At 45.8% G+C, this 22,761-nt stretch overlaps 1 protein-coding gene across 1 annotated transcript in view; it reads left to right on the forward strand.

Annotated features, from left to right (window-relative positions):
- RAB11FIP5 (RAB11 family interacting protein 5) overlaps positions 1–22,761 on the forward strand; it is a 261,973-nt gene that overhangs the window by 130,175 nt on the left and 109,037 nt on the right. The window contains exons 2-3 of the mRNA XM_078674488.1: positions 10,816–11,273; positions 21,520–22,246. Of these exons, the coding sequence (XP_078530614.1) occupies positions 10,816–11,273; positions 21,520–22,246 (1,185 nt within the window). The remainder of the gene's footprint in view (positions 1–10,815; positions 11,274–21,519; positions 22,247–22,761) is intronic.

Consider the following 22,761-nt stretch of genomic DNA (forward strand, 5'->3'; position numbering starts at 1 on the left):
CCGAATTCTTCTCTTTTAGGTTATGGCTACTGTTATAGGCCCACAAAGACCGCTTGGTGGCTACCCGTTCACTGCTCCTCCGGCATGGCTTCTCCCACAGGGCATTTATCAAAAACAGGGCGAGCCTGCATTAACCAAACATGAACCCGGGGCAATAAATTGAATAGGAAAAAGATGTATCTAGTGGATTTAGAAAATGACCCAATCTGTAGATGATTTACAGCAAAAATTGCTTAGCTGCACGGATTGTAATACATTTCTAAACTGTCATTGAGACATGAATTAATGAGAGACAGAAGTGGATCAATCCAAAGTATGCAATTTTTAATTTCTTACAGTAGTGCTGAGTGTTCCAGTGACCAAAGAGTTAAGAAGAAAACAAAAACTAGAAGAGTGTGTATAGCAACATAAAAAAAAAACAAGCATTAGAAATGCAATCGGGCTCGGATTTATTTGAGTTTGAGCTAATGGCATTGTAAATGCCAATGTATTGTTGCTATGTGTTATGGAGTGTGTTCATGTGGTGTGTACTGTACTGCTAGTGATCTCCTTGTGAATGTGCGAATATTGCACCACTTGCCTGTGATGTCCTTCTTATGCACCGCCACTCTGCACCGCCACTTTGCACCACCGCACCGCCACTCTGCACCGCCACTCTGCACCGCCACTCTGCACCGCCACTCTGCACCGCCACTCTGCACCGCCACTCTGCACCGCCACTCTGCACCGACTCTGCACCGCCACTCTGCACCGCCACTCTGCACCACCACTCTGCACTCTGCACCGCCACTGGCGCCAGGTGTTGCGCACCATGTCACAAGCATTGGGTGTCTCCCTCACACCTGAGCCCCGTAAATGCATCCTGAACATATGGGATCCCACAGACCTCACTCGACAGGGACAGACATGGGCTGCACTCGGTTTCATAGTGGCTAAAAGAGATATAGCGCAGAAATGGGGAGTGGCTACCCCCCCCCCCCCCCCCATGCTGGCATTGTGGTGTAGCAATATGGATGTCATTATGGTGACGGAACGCACGGTCTATAAAACTAGGGGAAGCCCACGTAAATGGAATACACTATGGGCGCCTTGGAACACATGTAGGGGAGACATATGCGACTTACTACCGGAAGACGAAGCGGATAGTTCAGATGAGGAAGATATGGAGGCGTAATGATGCAGCATGTAGAAAGAATTATCTATTTCCACAAAAATGTATAATATGCGGACTGTCTTGAAAATAGTCAAAATGCTCAGCAGATATGGTCATGTAACCTACTGTCAGGTGCAGCATGTGCTTTCCTAAGTTATGATATTCAATCTCATTTGTGACTATGATCGTTGCTGATGATGTAACTGTTCTTATTAGAAATGTAATGCTGCAACGTATAGAAAGACTTGTCTATTTCCATAGAAAATATATGATATGTGGCCTGTTTCGAGAATATCCAAATTGCCTAACCGGAATGGTCATGTAACCAACTGTCAGATACAACGAATACCTATATATGTTATGGTGTTTGACAACATTTGTGATTATGATTATTGATGACGATGCAACTGTTTTTCTTTAATAAAATAAATTTTTGTTTTAAAACAGCTGGATTTTCTTTTGAAAACAAAAAAAGTAATGACTCGCTTACCATGGGAGGTTTCTCCTGTGGCTTGGGGGGTCAATAATTTTTTTTTACTTGCACTTACTGCCACATGGAGTGGTGTGAAAGTAACATTTTCCCATGTCATCCCCCACTCTAAATAGGGCACGTGGACAAAATGGCCAAACCACTGGCGGCCCATAAGCCATCAGGGCGTCTGAGGAGTATGCCAGAGCAGTCTCCGTCCTTGACATTCTTAAATTGAGACCAACTCTAAATGAGGTGGATGAAACCTCAGAAGAAAGGGTAAACTCCATATACGTGAGAGACAGTCAGTGCATTATTCCTCCTGGATTCATACGCACAGGGAGAACTAAACAATAAAAAAAGCTCTCACATGAGCGCGTGGGAAACCCCAACATTGTCAATCATTTCTGTCATCCGAACACGGTATGATAAACCAGGCACTGTAGTCGTGGGCGTCACGTTGTGTATTTCACGGCACAGAAATGAAAGCCCACAACGGTAACCACATTCACATTCCAATACCTGCATCAAAGGCCACACAGTGCTGAAAAGTGGCGAACAGCCCAATAATCATCTGCAGCTGCATACGTGCAAACGCGATTAATAAACCACATTATGAACATACTGTAGGCGATCACATGCGCTTTGCCGTGTGTTTTTGCAAGGACACTGATAGACTCGCTAAATTATACGGTAAAGCGTCCTTTGATAGAAAACATGTCTCTTCGCTAGAAAGCGCAGCTATAATGAAAAAGAGCCAGAGCTACTAACTTCTAGAGGGAGGTGTGTGCAGCAGCCAGCCTCCTGGGTACCACTGGGAGGAGGAGAGCTGTGAAGAGCTCTCAGTGTCAACAACAGCTTAAGACACCCTTTCATTCCCTGAGGGTAGCACCTGCGACTGTCTACAAACACCGCCATTTGAGGTGGCAAGTGAGTCACGCTTAAAATAAACAAACTATGCCAATATCTGACTGTTTGTATATTATATCCTCTGAGATTGAATGTTCTCGTTTTCATCCCGAATGATCGCCGATTAACGTGTTGGTAATGAGCTAACGAACACAGCAGCACAGTGAAAGCAGACATTCATAAAAATACAAGATGCATAACAAATACGAGATGCATACTGGCGATTGCAATTGCATTTTACTTGAGCCTTCTACTGAAGCACACATCAACTTTAAAAATCAAAGTTATTAAACATGTGTTTAACCTTGTTCCTCTAAAATCCCATTGGGCATCTTTTTGTCACCCGAAGTAACAACAGCCTTCCGTTGTTTCCTGAACCTAAACGAAAGCCAGGCACACCGTTTTAATACACTGCATTAAAGAACTGAAGCATCGCAGCGCTATTTTGCAAAAATAAGATTCACAGACCAGGTGAGCCCCGTGAAGCTCTTTCTTCTCATCCTGAAAGCCGGCGAGCGCTGTATGTAACACGACTCCTCCAGCAGCCGCCAGCGAGCTGCCTCGCCTCACGCCGTAATACAGAATAACAAGGAAGCTGCGCACTGAGCGCTGCTGAATGGTGAACGCGCCCGGCCATCTGTATTCACTAACGGAGGCTCCCTGACAGCTCCTAATTATAAGTTATGTACTTCTTTGCGCAAGCAAGCACGAAATATGCCCAAAATGGCGGAACAAAACTACATTCACCCTATCACTTCAAGCCTATTAAAACGAAAACACAAGGAAGACGAATCACTGACCAGATGACAGAAAACCCTAAGGAATGTGTGGAATTTCTCTCTCCAAGGCCCTCTTCTTCTTTTTTTTCTCCTTTAACATTAGTTCTCTAACTCCTCCCCCAGGGGGAGGAGTCCGAGCCCTAAAAAGGCAATGGACTAAGATGTAAGCTCTCTTCTTACAGATCTCTACCAAACATGGGTCGAGGGGTTCAATCCAAACCTGTCCTAGTGGCCAAAGAGGAGAGTGCATGTATGCACTGAATAATCTTTAACGAATATTTGTTTTCTATGAACCACTTAAAAAATGAAGAAGTTGATTTCACGACGATCAACGGATGTGACGGACTTTGATCTGATTAGGGAGGGAAGCCTCAGTAATGGTCCTCGCGAGGTTCTTCCTGTGCTTTCTCGGAATGTATTGAGGTCCATCCTCAGCCTCCAGTGTGTGACGCACCCATCCCTGTGCCTCCAACGTGGGGCATGGGTTATGCTAAGCGGGGGAGGCGCAGCGCCGAGAAGCAGGGGCATTGGCCGCTATAGTGGCTGAAACTCCTCCGATATCCGAAGAATGCTGCCCAAATGTTGGCGTGGAGCCTGCTCCTGCTTGTGGGGGGTTCAATGTTTGCACCCGATGGTATTCCTTGCGCCTCTTCTGGGCTCAGGGCGCGGCCTGGGGTCGAGTGCAGCGCCCTCAGGCCTTCTCGCTCTCTCTTTCAGACCTCGGCCCGGGGCAGGCCCCGCCGTCGCTGCGCATGCGCACCATGGGACGTGCACGTGGTTACAGTGGGCATGCGCGCGATAACCGGGACCGCTGCGCACTGCGTAGCCTGCGCGCGATTACAGGGAGCGCTGCGAAGCGGGCACGTGATCACAGGAGTGAGTGCTGGGCGCTATGTAGCGTAGATGTGATTGCAGGGAGCGCTACGGAGCATGCGCCGTGAGCACAGGGCGCGTCTTCGTTGCGCAGCACGGAGCGTGCACGGGATTGCAGGGAGCGTTGCGCAGCACGGAGCGTGCACGGGATTGCAGGGAGCGTTGCGCAGCACGGAGCGTGCACGTGATCGCAGGGAGCATTGCGCAGCACGGAGCGTGCACGTGATCGCAGGGAGCATTGCGCAGCACGGAGCGTGCACGTGATCGCAGGCAGTGCTGGATGGGGAGGGTTCTTCCCGCAGCCCAATGCTTTAAGTTCGTTTTGCTGCAATAGACCTTGCTTTTAAAGTAGCCAGGCCAAGGAGCGCGCGCCGCCGGAGGTAGGCCGGTTGAATCTACTGTGCTTTTTAATGTTTTTTTTCTCCAATTTGCAGTATTGTGCGGCTTCCTTCCCTCACCCATCTATGCCCATGTTTATTTGTCAGTGCTTAATTTGTAAAAGAAAATAATTGACAGGGTTCTCGTGAGGGCAGAACTACTTACCTTCACACTTTTGTAAGTGTGACAATTTGAACTACTCCTGGCCTCAAACTATAACAATGGATTGGGCAGCAGGTAATAGTCATTTTTAATGTATGTGTAATTAATAATTTACTGTTATTGTGGTAATCTCAGACAATGCCACTTTGTGACAACTGTCACCAGCACCGGTGTTGAAAATTAAGTGCTGGTGCCAAGCTCCGGCTCAAGTTAAGCACTGATTTCATTCCTGCATTTAGTTGTGTAAAGCACATGTTCGAAAGTTCCATTCACGATACTCAGAGTTGAAGCTGGAGAGCGTGTAGTTTTTCAGAATAGATCACCTTGGCACGCCTTTGATGGTATCCATAATGCCACTCCATCTTAGCTGCTCATGTTCTTGCCTCCTGCATGGGTGCTTATCTATAGATGGGTAACTGAACTCCACTTTCCTCCATAGTCTGGGCATCTGCGAACATGCCTGTGGGTGCCTGACCCGGATTTGGCATTTTCAGTATTTGGCCTCTTGGTGCTTCGTGGAGTAACAGACGGAAGCCCCTCACTATGGTCATTAGATGGGCCAGGGATGGGCTGTACATCTGTGGCCCGCGTGAGCATGACCATGGGTGATGTTCCTTGGATGGTGAGGGTTTATCCTGGGCTGGCGGTGGTTGTGAGTTGCCTGCTGCAGACCCTCTCCACAGGGGGTTTCATGGTAGGGGTTCTGCTCTCTCAGCCCTCTAGCTGGCCAGGTTCTGCTATGGCGGTGCCATCAGAGTCTGGGTGGACCGCTCCAACCCCCTTGTGATGTTTAAAGTCCTCATCTTGGCGTCCTTTCACACAGCTGATGTGGCCATGTGATAATGTTGTACTGTTATAGGTTCAGCAGGTTGGTTTGGTGTGTGTTGTTTTTTTTTTCTTGTCGTAGGATCTCATGGTCCAGGTTTTTGTCAACAGCCTCCTCCTGTCTACAATCCTGCTGTTTCTAGGGAGTTCTTGTGCATTGTGCCAGTGTTGTTGCGTGTGGTGTTTCCATATCACGGTCTCTCAGGACAGGTCTTATCCATGTGTAGGAACACACATTCTGCCATGGTTCACTGTTAGTTGTGTACCGTCCCCAGCCTCCTGCTAACGTTCTTGGGTTTGGTGTCCACTGGTTGCCCGGTCCAGACTTTGGGGTTTATTTTGGGTGTATCTTGGGTAGTGTCTTGGACCTGCATTGTGCTACAGATTCTTGGAATGATGGTGTCTGCTTTGACACCTGGTGTGCTTCAGAGTTTTTCAATCGCCAGTGGTGAATCCAAGTGTTTTGTTGCTAAACCATTGGGCTCATTGCCTCATGCCTGCAACAACAAGATGGAGCCTGTTATATTGTGGGACTCCGAAGGCCCAGTAAATATTTGTAATTTATTCTCAGTAACTATGTGCAATAATTCTAAACATCCACACACACACACACTCTGCAACCGAGCCCCTGCCGCACTCTGCACAGCCCTGGCTACACTTAACTGCTCGCCAATGGCTTTTTTTTTTTAGTTTTTTACCACAAACTTTACCCAAAGGTATTGAAGCGCTTTATATGACCACCAGTTACAATTCACAAGGATGCATTTTTTTTTTTTGTGTACGCACGAGGAGATTACGCGATTTGCCCAGAATCACAGGATGTTGAGCCAATGCCCAGTTCCAAAGTCGGCAGCGCTGGTTGTTACGCCACATCATCTCACCTAAGATGTGCTTTTGTCACATCCTCAGTGGTCCTAACCTCAGCTGCTTATCGCACTCCTGAGGACATTAACCAGCACATTCAGTGGGGGGAGCAGACAAAGGGAGGGACGCAGCCTCTATCTAGCGTACCCCCTGAAGACCCTGGTTTATATTCCGAGGAGAAAAAAATGAGTCTGAATGAGCTGTATTTGAAGGTTCCAAGGAAGACTAGCATTGGGAAAGGTAATAGTTCTCTTCGGCAAGCCGGTCCAGTGGGTCTCCTAAATAGTTTATCTTACAAGCATTTGCTGCAAAAAGAAAAAAAAACTCATCACCTAAGCGTAGTTGCCAAATGCTGCAATGTAAATTTTAAATACAAAAATGAACAGTTGCCTATCTTTTTAACAGTACATGTGCATCCTAGAAGGCGGGTTTATTTAGAAAATGTATAGAAAACCCTTTTTTTAGTTTAATGCACATCACAAGGGGTTTATTCTTATTTGTGCAAAGAAACTGTATTGTTGGCTTTAATACTATAACCTGAAGACCTAGTTTAACTACACATGAATGGATGAGAAAAGGAGAGAATGGAAACAAGAAATCTTCGTGAAACAAATATTGGCCTAGCATCTCTGCCACCCAGGTGTGCTTCTTTGTAGGCACGTGACCCGGTGCAAATGCTTTCACTTAGTTAGTGCATCAGAACAAATGGCTGAAGTGAGCTTACCTTTTATCCCGGGCTGTATGCTGTGGTGGGCGGAAGCAGAATGTGAATGACAGTTGACCAGACCAATGGAGGAAGAGGGCTGACCCAAAGACCCTGTGTGTATTTTTTATTGATGATTTTTTTTTATTCCACAAGGATAAACAGCTAAATTGGGTTTTTAGGCCAGCTCTGAAAACAAAAATATACCCTTAATTTGCTCCTTGTGGCGCGGTCCTAAGGCAGGTGAAGTTTCCCGGCTGCTTGAGCTTGATCACCTCCTTCACTCACTAATGATACAGCTACAAAGTATGGTGTGAATCTCACAGCCATGGGAGGTGGGACCACTGTCGCATCCTGCAGTGTCGTGCGCACCCATCAACCCAAATAAATGTGAAATGCGTGGATCCCGCTCGGTTACCTGCAGTGCTGCTAATTTCGAATGCTGCTTTAATTAAACCTCTTTCCTAGCATTTCATTTGTTTTGGTTTCTCCACGTGACCGATCTCTGGGAACAAAAACATATCAAATGTTTTCCTTAAGCTACTTGACCAATTTCTATCTTTACTGGGTATTTTACCGAGCACACCTTTTCTGTTTGCACCACGGCGCACCTTTACGCAGGTCCGCCAGGTGCAAACAGGGAAACTGCTCCGTATCACACTGAACGCCCTGCCCCCATGGTATCCGCAAACTCTTGATGCCCCCAGGGCAGCACATTCATGTGAAATACGGATCAGCTGATCCAAAGGTGCTCCGTGTTCCACTGTACAGGTGCAACCCGCCTGCACTTTGTAAAGGGAAGAGAGATCCCTTTGCAGACGGGGTCAGTGAGTGACTGCACCTTCCTGCAATGGGGTGTCTGGGAGGTCCATGGGACTCCTTGACCCTTCCAGAGGGCTACCTTCGGGTGGCGCACTGTCAGTACAAACTAGAATGTGGGAGGGCTACCTAACCGGCTTGCCGAAAGCAAGAACAGGACCTCTCCCAACCCTCAACGAGGTTGCAAGATTGAATAGAAGAATGAAGCGGTTTAGCTACCTCACTCCCTCGCTCAAATCTCTACACGGGCTCCCTTTAGAAGCCAGAATCCAGTTAAAATAGCCTGTTTGACCCACAAGGCCACCCACCTTGAAAAACCTGGATATTTGGCACAGAAGCTCAAGACATCAGGAGGAAGCCACTCCCTATGGAGTGCTAGCTTCCTCCTGCTAGAACATACAAGATTTAGAAAAAGACCTCTGACCGCACCTTCTCAGGGTCGGCCACAAGAATTCTGAACTCGCTGCCTCCAGAAACCCAGGCACACCCTTCATTCTCTGCCTTCAATAATGAAGTCCAAATGATCTACTTTAGCCGATTTTTTTCTATGATGTCTTCTGTCATGATCATACCTGACCAATCTGTCATAGGAGATCCTGGGAGGGTCAACTAGGTGAATAGGGACTGCTGGAGTAACACAAGTCGTATTCTCACCCAAACTGGCTTGGGACAGAGTCAAAGAAAGAAAATCCCTTCCCATTACAACAATGTTCAGTGCTCTGATACCCATGGGCCTTGTGCTATTTAAACTCTCTAAAAAAATTAATGATACTTATATGGTCAGTGGTTGGTATTGTGTCAGGATATTCCTTGACGAGTGAGTTGGCACACAGTCCATCTAGATTACATAACATTGTGGTTAATATAAATACTAGGCTACAGCAGTTTACATGGGCCTGTTGCAGGGCCCAGTGTTTGCGTCAACGTTGTCCGAACATGGCCCGAACGTAGATTTCACGAACTGGAGAGTCAAGAACTGGAGAGTCGAGAACCGGTGTGGAACTGTCTGCCTTTATGGAGAGCACCTCTACTGTACCAAGGGACGTATGATCAATATATGGAAAAGCTCTGGGCACTTTGCTTGTATAAAATGCACATCATTGCCTGCGTTTTGAAACCTCCACGTGATGGATCGCGCCTCCATAACATATTTTGTTTTTGATGCTCTAGTCTAGTGGACTCGCGTTCTGACAGAAAACCATTGTTACTAAAACAAAAACTATTTTAGGTGCTCTTGTTGAAGTTCATGTTTTTGTTGTTCCCTATAAACCAGGGTGGGCTCAACCATTTTTGTGGGAGCGTTTGGGATGTCTTTTCCCGATGAGGTATTTTCTGTTTAGATAAAAATGGCTAATGGAAACCCCAGTTTCCCTTTATTATTGGGTTACTTTGGTATGGTTTAAAAACTCACTATTGGGTGTATTACAGGGAATTATTATCAAAAAAACCCTATTCTTCAGTTGACATGTTTCAGCCCTTTCAAGCGCCCATTATCGGTCCCCGGCTTTTATCAGCACTTAATTACCTATTGTCCCATTATTTCTTTCGATGTATTTAGTGTTAGGGTTATGTTTAACTGTGTTGGTCCTGCATTCGGAGTACAGATAGAAGACATGTTATCGTGTCCATCCAACATTTTTCAGGAAACCTGAAAACAAAGGTAAAAGGAGAGTTTATCATTTGAATGCTTGTGTAGATTTTTAGACGAGTCGTTTATACAAACCATACAAGGCACACCACACACTGCATGCACTATGGCCCTCTTGCATTTTTAACAATTTATTGGGGTACCCTATGAGGTTCAATGTATCAATGAGGGGCAGCCATTACTGTTAAATATACAGAACACATCATTTTGTGACTGTGAATTACACAGCAAATAAAAAATGTACTGCACTTGCGAGTTGTGTGAGTGATATATGTAATTGTACACAAATGCTCCCAGTCCATACCCTTCCAGGTGTAAATTCGCACCGTCCACACCAGTATTTGTTGCGTGCGGATAATCTGTGGTGTATCCGATCATACCAGTGTGACTTTCTAGTACAGCAGCCTGTATCAGGCCATGCTTGGATGTTTGGTCTTGATCTCGTGATGCATCAAAACACAGACCAAAGAGGCGTGGCCAAGCTTTCGGCTGCCCATCCGCACCGGTACTTGTTCTTAATTCGGGATGCCCAAGGTTTGCCACTAGGAAGCTTGCAAATTAGGTTTTATTTCAAGCTAAAAACAAGATGCTGATAAACGAGCAAATTGTCTGGTTCCGTGCCGGGTCAGGAGAACCCGCCGCTCCCCTCTTCTCTTATGTTATTTTTTTTGTAAAGCCTGCGAGTGTCAGTAATTTATTATGTATGTAGGGGAACCTAGATTCTGTTGGTAATTTATTTATTTATTTTTAAACTGACATTTTAGAAAAGGCAATACTGAGAATTTAGTTTGTTCCAGATAGAATGGCTTGTGGTTGTCACTCGAGACCTAAAGTTGTCTTTAGTAAGAGGTCCAGTTTAAAATTAGAGACCAAACCTGAATGACTGGTGTCTTTGCTTTAGATAATGCAACTGGCTTTATTGTACCTTTTTTACTTGCTTTTTTTCCAGCACCTCCTTCACTCCTTTTTTGATCCCTACCTAATATACGCTGCTTGGCCGTCACCCAGAGAGGTTGCATTAACCAAATCAAAGCAGTAGAGGAAGAAAAGCGCTATAAATTACTTGGATATTTTGCTTGTAATTACTTTGATTTTAATTCAGTGCAAGATGAAGGGGTTTATCTCTTCCTTTTGGAGGGAAAAGGCTTGGCCACAGATTGCATTGTCGGTGGAGTTTAAGGTGGGGTTGATAAGTCTGTTCGCATTCGCTCATTATTTCAACTTTGTTTTTAGGTGGTACAAACTCCAGTCGAAGCCGGGTACGAAGGAGAAAGAGAGAGGAGAGATCCAAGTGTCCATCAAGTTTACCCGCAACAACATGTCCGCCAGCATGTTCAACCTATCCGTCAAGGAGAAGTCTCGCAACCCGTTCGGGAAACTCAAGGATAAAATGAAAGGCAAGAAGTACGACAACATGGAGTCGGCATCGGCCATCGTGCCCAGTAATGTGGGGAGGCTGGACAGTGATGACGAAGACTTCCAAAGAGAGGCCAGCGAGAAGAAACCCAAGTCCAAGGGCTTCTTTCTAAAGGGGAAGCTTCGCAAGTCCTCCCTCACCGCTTCCAACAGTTCGATTAAATCAAACAACTCCATCTCATCTACTGGTGGCGCTAACAACGCAGACGTCAGCATTGTGGTTTCCGAGGTAACCAAAAAACCTGCTCATAGGAACCTGTCCTCTGATGGCTATGGTAAGAACATTTCAAGGAAGAAATCTTATATATAACACTGAAATGCGTTACATTTGTGTTTACATTTTTACAGCACGTGTGTCTTTTTCTGTTCATCCATGTCATACAAAGTCAGTAGTTTCTTTGTATTGGCAACATTTTACACAAGCTGGGTCTTGCATTCAGTTGAGTTTTCAGATGAATCTAGGAATCTACCTACACTTCTCCTTGAATCAGCAGTTTTAGAAGTTAATGATGAAAATGCCAATATTTGGGTATGATCCGCCTTTCGGTTGGACGGAGTCTGCCAGTGTGATGCTTCTTAGTCCGTAAGATGACAATTGGGTAATCTAAACACGTTCTTACTTTCCCCGGTCTTCATATTTAGAACCTATGTGGTGTAGTTGTCTTTGCAAGTGTCCTGCTCAGATTGCTCTCCAGGCACAGCCTTTGTATAGAGTGGTGCTTCTCACAGCACGGTAGCCCCCTCCCAGCCTGAAACACCCACAACAAAGACAGAGGTGTGAGGTTTCTGCACCTGGCTTTTGTCAATCAATGAAAGTTTAATTGTGGAAAAACAAAGGCGAGACAACGCCTAAAGGGTTTCCACCTTGTACAACTATCGGCAGTCCCAACCCTACCCTCTAGTCTTCCGGACTGCTGCCATTTGGTAATTAGCCACTCCCTGCGGAGCAAAAGGCGTAATCAGATGTCTAAAGGAGGCATGTCTGCACTACCCACATTTCAGGTACTAGGCCTCCTCACTCCAGGAATGTTGGCAATAAACGTCCACTGTCTGGGAAAATACCCTTACCTCCATGTTGTGTGAATGCAAAACCTGGGTTGTCCAAAGTGGTTCTCACAGGCCTTCATTACTCTGGTTCACTTACACACTATGCATGTGCCACACAAATGCGCCTAACATTTCCTCCACAAGACAGAATATAATCATATTGGTGTGATGGGCAGGAAAGTTTTTCCTCGGGCTAGCACTTTGCCTTTGAATGCTTCGGGCCACCACTGCCACGCTTTTTAGACATGGCACGAGTAGTTGTGCTTGACCAGCCAGAGGATCTTTGCAGCTCCTACTCAAACAGTTCAAAATCAGGATGCCACCAGGCAGATCTTACTTTCTGGTCTGTGCACCACTGACTCTGTTGCCCAACCCATGGAGACCAGCATCAGATGACACACCTGGAAGCATTCCACTGGATTTTCTGGAGATTTCCAAGCTTCCTTGATGAAAATGTATTTTGACTAACCTAGGTTTTTTGGCAAGAAAGGTGATTTGGCCTTAGAATGTTTTAAGGGTAGCAGAGCACGCGTGAGCTTCCCCAAGCCTGCCTGTTTATCCAGCAGTACAAGAATTTCCGGGGCTACTCTGGGGGTGTGACATTCAGTCCGCCTTTGCAGCCGATCCAAGCTCACACAGAGTTTTTGTGGTTACAGGGGCAGAGGAGATGCTAAGCAACAGGGAGTACAGCAACAACTCCAGTCCTTTACTCTTTTCCAGGCAAAACCTACAAATTCCTTTAGTTCACCCGTGGGTGGTCCACTGCGCCCAGTTGCAGACTGGATCCATCATTGACTACTAGACTGGCAGGTGATCACATTTGACCAACGGGTTCTACAAATTGTCCAAGTTGGCTATGCCCTTCGCTTCTGAAAACCCCACCTCTCAGTCTCCACAATTTACACAGAATATTCAACTGATCAGTCTGTATCCTTTCCAGAGAGGTTCTGATGTTTCTCGTCAAGGGTGCAATTAAAGTCATGCCCAAAGTAGAAGTGGGCGTGGGATGCCACTCGGTTCTTCCTAGTCCCCAAGAAAGAAAGGGGACCTGGCTGGAGTCTAGACCTCAAGTTGCTGAACTTGTTTCAGAGAAGGGCCCGTGGTTGTGGCCTAACCTTGCAGATCAGGAAGACACACATTACTGCACATTGACAACTGTCTGTTGATGCGATCTCACCTTAAGTAGTGTTTGTATCAGACGCACAATATTGTTATTGTCCACTCAGAAGTTTTCAATCAGAGAGTTCAAATCCAATCTGCTACCTTTCCAGAAACTTCCCTTCATTGGGGCCCTCCTGGTCGTAATTTACTTGACGGATTTCCCACCTCCACAGCGAGTCTGGGCCATTCAGGCTATGATCTCTGTTTCAGGCACAAGCCGCTGTTCCACCGATGAGTATTCTAAGGTTCCTTGGTCTAGTAGCATAAGTCCTGCTGGCGCCTCACACCCACTGGCACGTTAGCCCTTCAATGGAACCAGAGGCTGCAGTGGGCCCATCATTGGAAAAGCCTTTTGGAGAGGATCCAGATCACTGACTATGTGATGCAAGACCTTCAGTGGTGGATGTCTGACACTAATCTGATGTGTGGAAGGTCATTCTTCACTCCCTTCAGAAGTTGGCGTTGACTGGGGTATCATCATCTCTCTGTTGGGGAGGTCAACGGGGCAATGTGTGGAGATCAGAGGTGTAATCTCTCGCCGAGCAGCACTATAAATTACATCTCCTGGAGCTGCTCGGCGTTCAACAGTTTATTAAAGCTTAGTAATGAATAATATGAAAGCTGTGTAGTATTGGAATAACTGGCTGGAATGGGGTCCTGGGTTTTCTCTTTGAAAGTTTTGAGACTGTGGCACTTGCTGGCACTTCACAAGCTCTCCGTGCCTAGCCGTCACCTAGCCGGGGTCCTTTCAATATCTGAGCAGATTAACTCCGCAGATGTTGTCGTACTGACCATGAGTGGCACCTGCATCTGGAAGCGGCACAGAGTATCTTCGCACAATGGGGGTCACACCCTTGATAGACCGCTTGATACTCCGAAACTTTTCCCACTCCGATCCATAAGAGACTTATTCAGTCTTCTTTGGGACTCCGGTCTTCTGCATGCATCTGCCCCTCTTCCCCTGATTCTACCCCTGCGGCTCATGAGCACAACTTATTCTAGTAGCCCTGAAGTAGATTTGGATGGTCTGGTAATCCAAACCGCTGAGCATCTGCCTTCCACTTCGACTTCTTCTTCGGGAGAATCTATGGTCCCAGCAGCAAGCCGAGGGCTAGATCTGAATCTCCACAATCCACACCTTCATGTGTGAAGATTGACTGGCTCCAGTTGAGAGACTTAATCCCTTCGACGCTCATGACGAGCTGGGCTCGTCATGGCGTAGCCTCCTCGCACGCTCATGACGAGCCCAGCTCGTCACGTAAAGTGCGGTTTCGCAAAACCCAGCGTACGGGCGGAATTCCGCCCGCACGCATGCGGTTAAACCTCGCGCCAGGACTGGTGGATGTCCACTATCTGCAATCCCTCCACCAAGGTGAAATATTCAGGCCATTGCTCTAGATTTGTTATGCGTGTGAGTACACGGGTTAACTGTCCCCAACACTCCTACAGGTGATATGGTCTGAAGTTCTTTTTTTTTTTGTGTTGTCTTCAGCCCAGCAAGGCTTTGGTGCGGGTGCAATTAGGGGCCTTGCATTGTTTGCCTGATCAGACCTCTCTATTTAAATGGACTGTTGAGGTGCTTTTCTTAGAAGAGCTTTTACATGTTTCCAAATGCTCACTTTATCAAACCACAGTATGACTTCTATGTGGTCCTAATTTTTCTGATGTGTGCTGACTTTGTGCTTCTTTACACTAGTACTTTTTGACCGTAAACTGTTTTCCTTTTGCAGTCACTTCCGAGCTTCCCCTTGGTGAGCGTAGGGCGCTATCAGTTCATCCTTTGTTTATTACACTTTTCCCTGACAAGCTGGCACTTAGGACCATTTTTCCTGAAAGTGATCACATTTCCATATTGGGAAGTACATCAGTATCTGCCTTCTTACTCCAACTTCATCCTTCAATGGAGAAGAGGCTATGCCTGTTGACCCCACCGTATATATGAACAGGGCTAAGAAGTACGATGTTGATCTGGAAGGCTTGTTCTGTCCATCAGACTGTTCATCCTTTGCCACAATGGACTTACCTACCAGGGTGAAAGCTGTGACTACAGCCCTAGCTTAGAGCATTCTGGGCCCGATTCACAGAACTAACTTAAGACAAAATCCTAAACTTACTACTTTTGGTATTCACAGAAGGCATTTAGTAGTAGTAAAGTTAGGATTTTGTCTTAAGACAGACTTAAGACAGGATTTTGACTAAGTGTGTCTTAAGTGTGTCTTAAGTGTGTCTTAAGTGTGTCTTAAGTGTGTCTTAAGTGTGTCTTAAGTGTGTCTTAAGTGTGTCTTAAGTGTGTCTTAAGTGTGTCTTAAGTGTGTCTTAAGTGTGTCTTAAGTGTGTCTTAAGTGTGTCTTAAGTGTGTCTTAAGTGTGTCTTCAGTCTGTCTTCAGTCTGTCTTCAGTCTGTCTTCAGTCTGTCTTCAGTCTGTCTTCAGTCTGTCTTCAGTCTGTCTTCAGTCTGTCTTCAGTCAATATCCTAACTTTACTACTACTAAGTGCCTTCTGTGAATACCAAAAGTAGTAAGTTTAGGATTTTGTCTTAAGTTAGTTCTGTGAATCGGCCCCTCTGTTCTCGATGTTTGCCATGCGCCTACATTGACATCTGTCCATACGTTCATTGGGCACGTCTGTATTGATTTGTAAGTCCACATGGAGGGCGATTTTGCCAGCTTTAGGTCTGTAAGACTTTCTGATGTATGTCCACTACTCAGACTCCCCTCCTTGAAGGGGCATTGATATGTTAAGGATTCACACAGTTATGAGTCCGTGGATAGAAGTAGCCACAATGGTAAGAAGTTACCGACCTTTGGTAATGGCCTTTCCAACAGGTTTGATTGTGCTCCTCTGCCAATAGGTTCTTCCTATATTTTAGTGTTATCTTGGCTGCTTACCCTTTTACCCAGCTTCTGTAATGCCACCTTTGAAAGCTCTTTGAAGCATTTTTCCATTTGACCTAGCACTGTACAAAAACAATCCTTGGCAAAATCAGTAGTTCTTTGTTTTGTATAGAAACTCCTGTAAAGACAAATTTGCATATGTGTGTATTAACCACAAGGAGCAGTCAAAGGCACAGGCAAGAAGCTGTAAGATAGTCCCCCATGCAGTCCAGTGCATACACTCTGTTAAAGAGTGAAGGATACATCCGAACAGCCAGTAGCAATAGTTGAGAGAGGAACCCCTCCTCTGGGCTGAGCCAGGGTATGGTTGAAAGTCTCATGCCATTGGCTGAAAGAGGCTGGTTAAATAAAATCCAATGGTTGGAAGAGGCAGACCCAATGCTCATTGTGTGTACTGGAAAATATATCTGTTTAGACCCCTAACCCAGACATAAAAATAACAAGATCAATGGTGACTTTCTACTCCACCCTGGCATCTTCCCAGCAGATGTCAATAGAACCTTGACCACACAGAACAGTCACTACATCACGCAGACTCACAACGCATACTGCATTGCAGATACAGAGTGAGAAATGAGGACAGACAGACCGCACATACATATGTATGACACAGCAAAACAGAAGATGAGTCAACACCCTGATTACACAAGGAGATCAAGCAACATTAACTGAAACCCACAGTCTGTGTACACACACAACTGCAAACAAGGTAAGGATAAAGCCCTCCTTCCACCCCATCCAGTACAAAGCAAGACACATATAAAACATCTGGCCAGACAAAATTAACCCTATACTCTGCAAATGTGCACAATAATAAAACCGAATTTCTTAGACAAAACCACGGCAAACAAAAAACAGTAAAAACTTATGACCAGGGCTTTATGTGGGCCGGGTCCCACCTGGTCTCAGACCCGGTACTAATTAAACCTGGGCATTGAAAAGAGTCCCTGTCAGGCCCTATATTCAAGTCCTTAACTCTAATGGCAAAGCAGTGATTAATTTCTGAACAACTAAAGTAAAACACTTTAAGGTAATCCATGTAGTGGATATAGGGCCAGATGTATGAACACATTTTCCCATAGACACAGAATGGGTAAAACTGCTTGAACATGTTTTACTTAATCTCGCCTGAGTGAGTTGCTTCCAGGCGCGTAGAATGTACCCCATTTGAGAAATCTGGAGTTGCTAGTTTCACTGTGTGTCAGAAGGTTAGAAAGTTTCAGAATACATGGTCAGCCAATCCTTGGCTTATCTGCTGAGCGCACAGAGCTCTACAGTTATGAGTCTTTGCAAATGTGTGAGGTAGACACTTGTAAGTACCAATTCTAACCCCACCCCAACTCTTAGACGATTGGTCAAATAACTTCATACTGAAAAAGACGCCACGCAAACAAACAAAATTACCGGGATCCAGTAGCGCTCAATTTTCCGTCCACTGTGATGTTCCACAGGCTTTGATTCAAGCCCCTGCTCTGTTCTGCTTGTCCACGAAGCCCTGAGACCGATGCTCGAGGGTTCATACATTTCTGTCGACCAATTTGCAAATGCCGCTCAGTTACACCCAAAGTCTTCAATAGCTCGTAGCCTCGTCATTGTTTGTACCTGCCTCCCTTGAATGACTGCAGAAATGGTCCTAAAAACTTTCCTTGTTGTAAATCCCCAGACCAAGGATTTCATCCTCCTCTCACAGGAGTAAATGTTCCTGCTTTTTCCTGGAAACATAAAGATCGAGCATCTCGCCGTCGAATGATAAGGCACCTTTTCACACTTAATCAATTTAGAAAACAGTTGTTAAAGCATTTGCGATCTTTAGACTGGATTTGCAAAATTCTGTCTCTACTGGCTCTCCTTGTAAACTATTGCACCTCTCAAAGCCAGGCTCCATTCACTATCTTGTGAGAATCTGATCATATCAACACTGTGTGCACTTCACTGGCCAAATCATGGCAAAGATCCTAATGAAACCCTTTCCCTGGCCTACAAAGCCATCACCACTACAGTCTTCCTTATCGCAGACTGCTTTCTATCTCTGTAGGCTTGAGATGCCTCTGAGGGAGAAACACCGTCCAACTTGAAATAGATAAATTGAGAAGGACTCCTCCTCAGAGGCAATCGTTCACAGCTGCCCCACCACTTCCTGGAGCTCCTACCCTTCCACTACAGGAAGATGCTCACCTTCCAAGCCTTCAAAACGTATCTTAAGCCCACCTCTTCCACCAGTTCCTACACTAATGCTCAATTAACTCAAATTATGCTCTCCTACTCTGTATTCTTCGATCTACTTATAATTGCATTGGACTTATCGTTTCACTGGTTCATGTGGTTAACGCGGTCTCTGCAGCTGTGTATTTTCAGGAAATAGGTTAGGTGTAAACGCCCTCGTACTGTGCAGTCCAGATGTGCTTTATAAGGATATTCAATTCGTAAAGGGTGACCTCCCAAATGAGTGCCAGTGCGGGGGTCGTTCCATCCTGATCACTTGCAGCCAGTTCTACGGTGTTCTTCACGGAGCATTGCAATGGCTCGGCCTGAATCACAAAGCCAGATGAGCGGTGGTACTCTGAGGTGTCAGAGGCGCTTAAAGCTGTGAGGCCAGGTGTGCGACGCCCCCTCAAGTGGGCAGAGAAAGCACTAGTAGATGACTACCAAAAGTTTCTTCTCTCATGAGGCTGGGCTCCACCGACGACTGGCGGTCCTCACCCTTATTTATGCAACTGGGCATTCAATATGGTCATCTCTGCATGGGTCTTGTCAGCAGTTCCTACGGGTGTTTGGCTTCGACCAGCGTGTATTATGGACAGCTAGTTTCCTTTCCTCCTATGGGTGCCTCATCTGATATGAGGATTGTGGTGATTGACACCTGCCACCCCATGGATCTTCACCTTGGCCTGAACTCAGTTTTCAGATTTTTTGAAATGTTAGAACCGGGGTGAACCCTTTCTTCGTCTGTGCAATGATGATCTATCTTGTAATATCGAAAACCTGCTCGTCAGGAGTTTCTTAAGTAATCTGCAGTCTGCCAGCTCAAGGGGGGTGGTTTGACTTGAGTGGCCCTCTTGGCCAGTAAGTCCAAGTCCATCCATATAACTTTCAAGAAGCGGGTTTTTATCAGCACTGTTCTGGACTTGCCACATGCTAGGAATTCAATTCTGATCGGATCTTCCTAAGAAGGATCCAGGTTTTAGGTCTCGCGACCTATCGATGCGCGCAAGCGCATCGAGCGGAGCGAGAATTCAAGTAGCCAAAATACTCGTCAAACTAAGGGCTTTCTGCTGCGGTTTTGTTTACGTTCACGTGAATGACGTGATCAAACAAGAACGTGCATCAGCCTCCCTCCCTCCTAATTGCATTTTTTTAATGGCCGCCGCACAGCACATCAAAGGGCTTCGCCCAGCGTGCGCTCTGCGGCTTCTCAGCTTCTCCTCCCCTAATTAGTCATGGCTCAGTTTCCCCGCGCACGCATTTGTTGACATTTTTTTCGCCGCTCTCCCCACTCGGCCCCCTCCCCTGCCCGCCGTGTCGCATTTCTCCTCCCCCCTCCCCTTCTCTGCCTTCCTTTCCCGGCGCACGCATTTGTTGACAACCCCGGTGTGCCTGGTCTAACTGGACAACCTGTAAGTGCTTCTAATTACATTTTATTGTGCATCGAGTGCCAGTGTAAAATAAGCAACGCCCCTATCGAAATGTGCTAGGTGTATTTTTCCATTGGCCATGTTTTGTTTCTGTCTCCCCGTGCAAATATAGCACTGATGTATGTTGCACAGCGTACACATGTTCTACATTCCACACATGGTTGCAGGATTTCCCACCCTTAAACTCTCCTTCTATCCCTTTCTTTACCACATGGTGCACTTTTATTTTGTCAAATATCAGTTTATGACTATAAATTACTTTTCTGCGTACAACACCGTTTATTTACGAGTAAAGCATGTGTGTGCCTGGCCTTTATTTATTACCGGGAGATTCATTGAGACTCCGAGCTACACACAAACAACCTGTCAAGAGTAGCCATGCTGATCAGCTTTAGCTCCAGGGTCGACGATAAATATGAATCATTTCTGCAGCTGACCTTCCGCCATCTCAACAAATTCCGACCCGACTATTAAAACAAGCATTGGCATTGCCAATAGGTCTCGCTTGTGGGACCTTATAAGTATTTAGTTTTGCAGCACAATATCCTTGTTGCACCAAGGATATTGTGCTGCAAAACTAAATACTTATAAGGTCCCACAAGCGAGACCTATTGGCTATGCCAATGCTTGTTTAATTTAGGAGCTTACGTACTGCTGGAGCCCGGTGGTGGACGAGCAGTTTAGGTCTTCTGGCCTCTTGTGTTCTGGTGTCCCTGTTTGGCCATGCTCATAACGTGCCACTCACAATTAAGTCTAACTCTCCTTTTGTGTTAAAATTTGGATCCGTAGCACACGTTGATGCACCCCATCAACAGCCGGGTGCTCTTTGAGCCTGTTGTGATGGGCTCGGAAGAAAATGCACTTGACACGATTGTCCTTCGCTCCAGAGGTCTCACCTGTGATGGACACTCTCCTCCAGATGGACCGAGTCTAGGTGGTGTCTAGAAGACCAGCTTTGCAACAGTGTCCTAGTCCCTGAATACTTCCTTTGCTCTGTGCAGGGCAGTGTGATCTTAGTGCTCGCAGACAAACCCACAGCCATGCTCTACGTCAGATGTTGGGCACAACTGTGTGGAACATGTATCCACCTATTTGTAGAGGTCTTCTGAGAGACGTTCTAGTACTTAAAGGTCTAGTCAAGTCAGCCTGACTAGTTTTAAAGGTGGGTGGGTATAAAGATGCATGGGTGGGTGGCCATAAGGATGTGTGCGCTCTCTTCTTTCAGCCAGGGTGCCTACGAGAGATGAATACTTTTATTTTAGACTGAAGCAAGAAGCCACGTCTTTATGCATCCAGGATGGTCCTATAGCCTATATGGAGAGAGTCGAAGTATGATGAACGCCAGCAGGTGTTTAAGTACCGAGACACAGCCATGTATATAAATGCATTGCATTTTAAAGTAAACTGTACTCCATGCACTTAAAGACTGAATTGTTATTGGTGCTTGCCAGGTTAAGAAGTTCTTGTGACTTTGGTTGTTTTTGTAGGTTTCATTTATTGTTTGATTACATGTAAATGATTGATCCTATTGGGACCTGATTTTAAAAATAACAAAATGAAGTAGTGAGGAGTAAATGCAGCCTGGTGCTCTCATTGGTGGAAGGCATTTTGACTAATTGTCTAATGTCGAGAGGCCAATCAGGGACTATATATGCTTTGTGCTGGCTTTAACATGTAAAGTATTCTTATGCATACTGTTTGAGGTTTGTGGAAATAGATGTGGCCATATAAATAACTACTTTTCCTTCTGTTCCCCGATGTCTTGTTTTTCATTTTCTGTGTTTTAAGACAATCCAGCTTCTTCCCCATGGCAGACTCACAAGCGGGCTTTCAGCGACGAAGTTGGTCAGCTCAATAGCAGCACATTACCAGAGCCAAAGGCGGTCAATAATCTGAAGCCAAAGAACAGCCCTGTATCCAAATCTTCTGTGTGTGTCAATGGAAGCCACGTGTACGCGGAAGAGCCCGCACCAAAGACCAATCTGCATATCACCGAGCCATCCGCTGTGTCCAGGTCAATGCAGAATATCGCCAAAAAACCAGACGAGCTCGCCAATGCGATATCTGTTGCTGCTCGTTCACCGTACCTAAAAATATCGAGTAACAGCTCTGAAAAGCTAGAAGAGTCGAAACCTGCCCCTCCAGCTACAGCCGCACATGACGAGTCCAAGGTCTCCACTAAAGTGATTACCCTCAACCATTCCAACAGCAAAGGCAAAATTGAAGACGTCCGCCCAGAAGCCAAACCTGTGCAAATTGCCACTCCATTCGTGATGTCCGTGGATGCGGCAAAGGAGAAGTCTCACGAGGAAACCAAAAAGGAGGAAAAGAAGCCCAAAGTGGGCCTTTTTCAACATGGAAGTGGAAAAAGCGATCCTGGAAGCAAGACCTTTGTGGAGAAGACTGGGCCAATGCAGACAAATTCTCCACCCGCCACTGTGACCCCTGATGAACGTAGCAAGTCGAGCAGCTGGTTTGGTGCAAAAGACTCCAAAGATGCTACTCAGAAACCAAGGTTAGTAGTTGATTTTATTTAATTGGCACCAAACAGTTACCTTCTTTCCTTTCCAAACTGCAAATTGTTGCCTGCAGATTTTAAAGGCGATGTCTTTCAGTGTATTCCAAAGAGTAAATTAGTTTGCATATGGTCACAATTGGGCTTCACTTGTAGGTTAAAACCCTCTTGAAATGGGGCTCTCTGCAGCGATAACCATCAAGAGCTTTTCAGCTTCCTTTTAATTGGTTAAATTGACTATGCATTGCTAATATCGACCCTATGTTGTGGGAACATGGTTCCGGCCAGCCTCGGTGGACGCCTAACGAGATCTTACACGGTTGTTAACCTTCCGCTTTGCAGATCCAAAGCCGCCTGCACCATTAATTAGGAGTCGTTTTAAAGCGCATGTTGTGGCCTTTTAATTACTGTTGCCTCTAATTCCCTGTGGTCTTTTGCAGGGATGCTCTAATGTTTGCGTCGAGTGCCATTATGAAGCATAACTTCATTATGGAAGGCAAAGTGCTGTCCACATT

The sequence above is a fragment of the Lissotriton helveticus genome, chromosome 2_1 (genome assembly GCF_964261635.1).
Source record: "Lissotriton helveticus chromosome 2_1, aLisHel1.1, whole genome shotgun sequence".
NCBI lineage: Eukaryota > Metazoa > Chordata > Amphibia > Caudata > Salamandridae > Lissotriton > Lissotriton helveticus.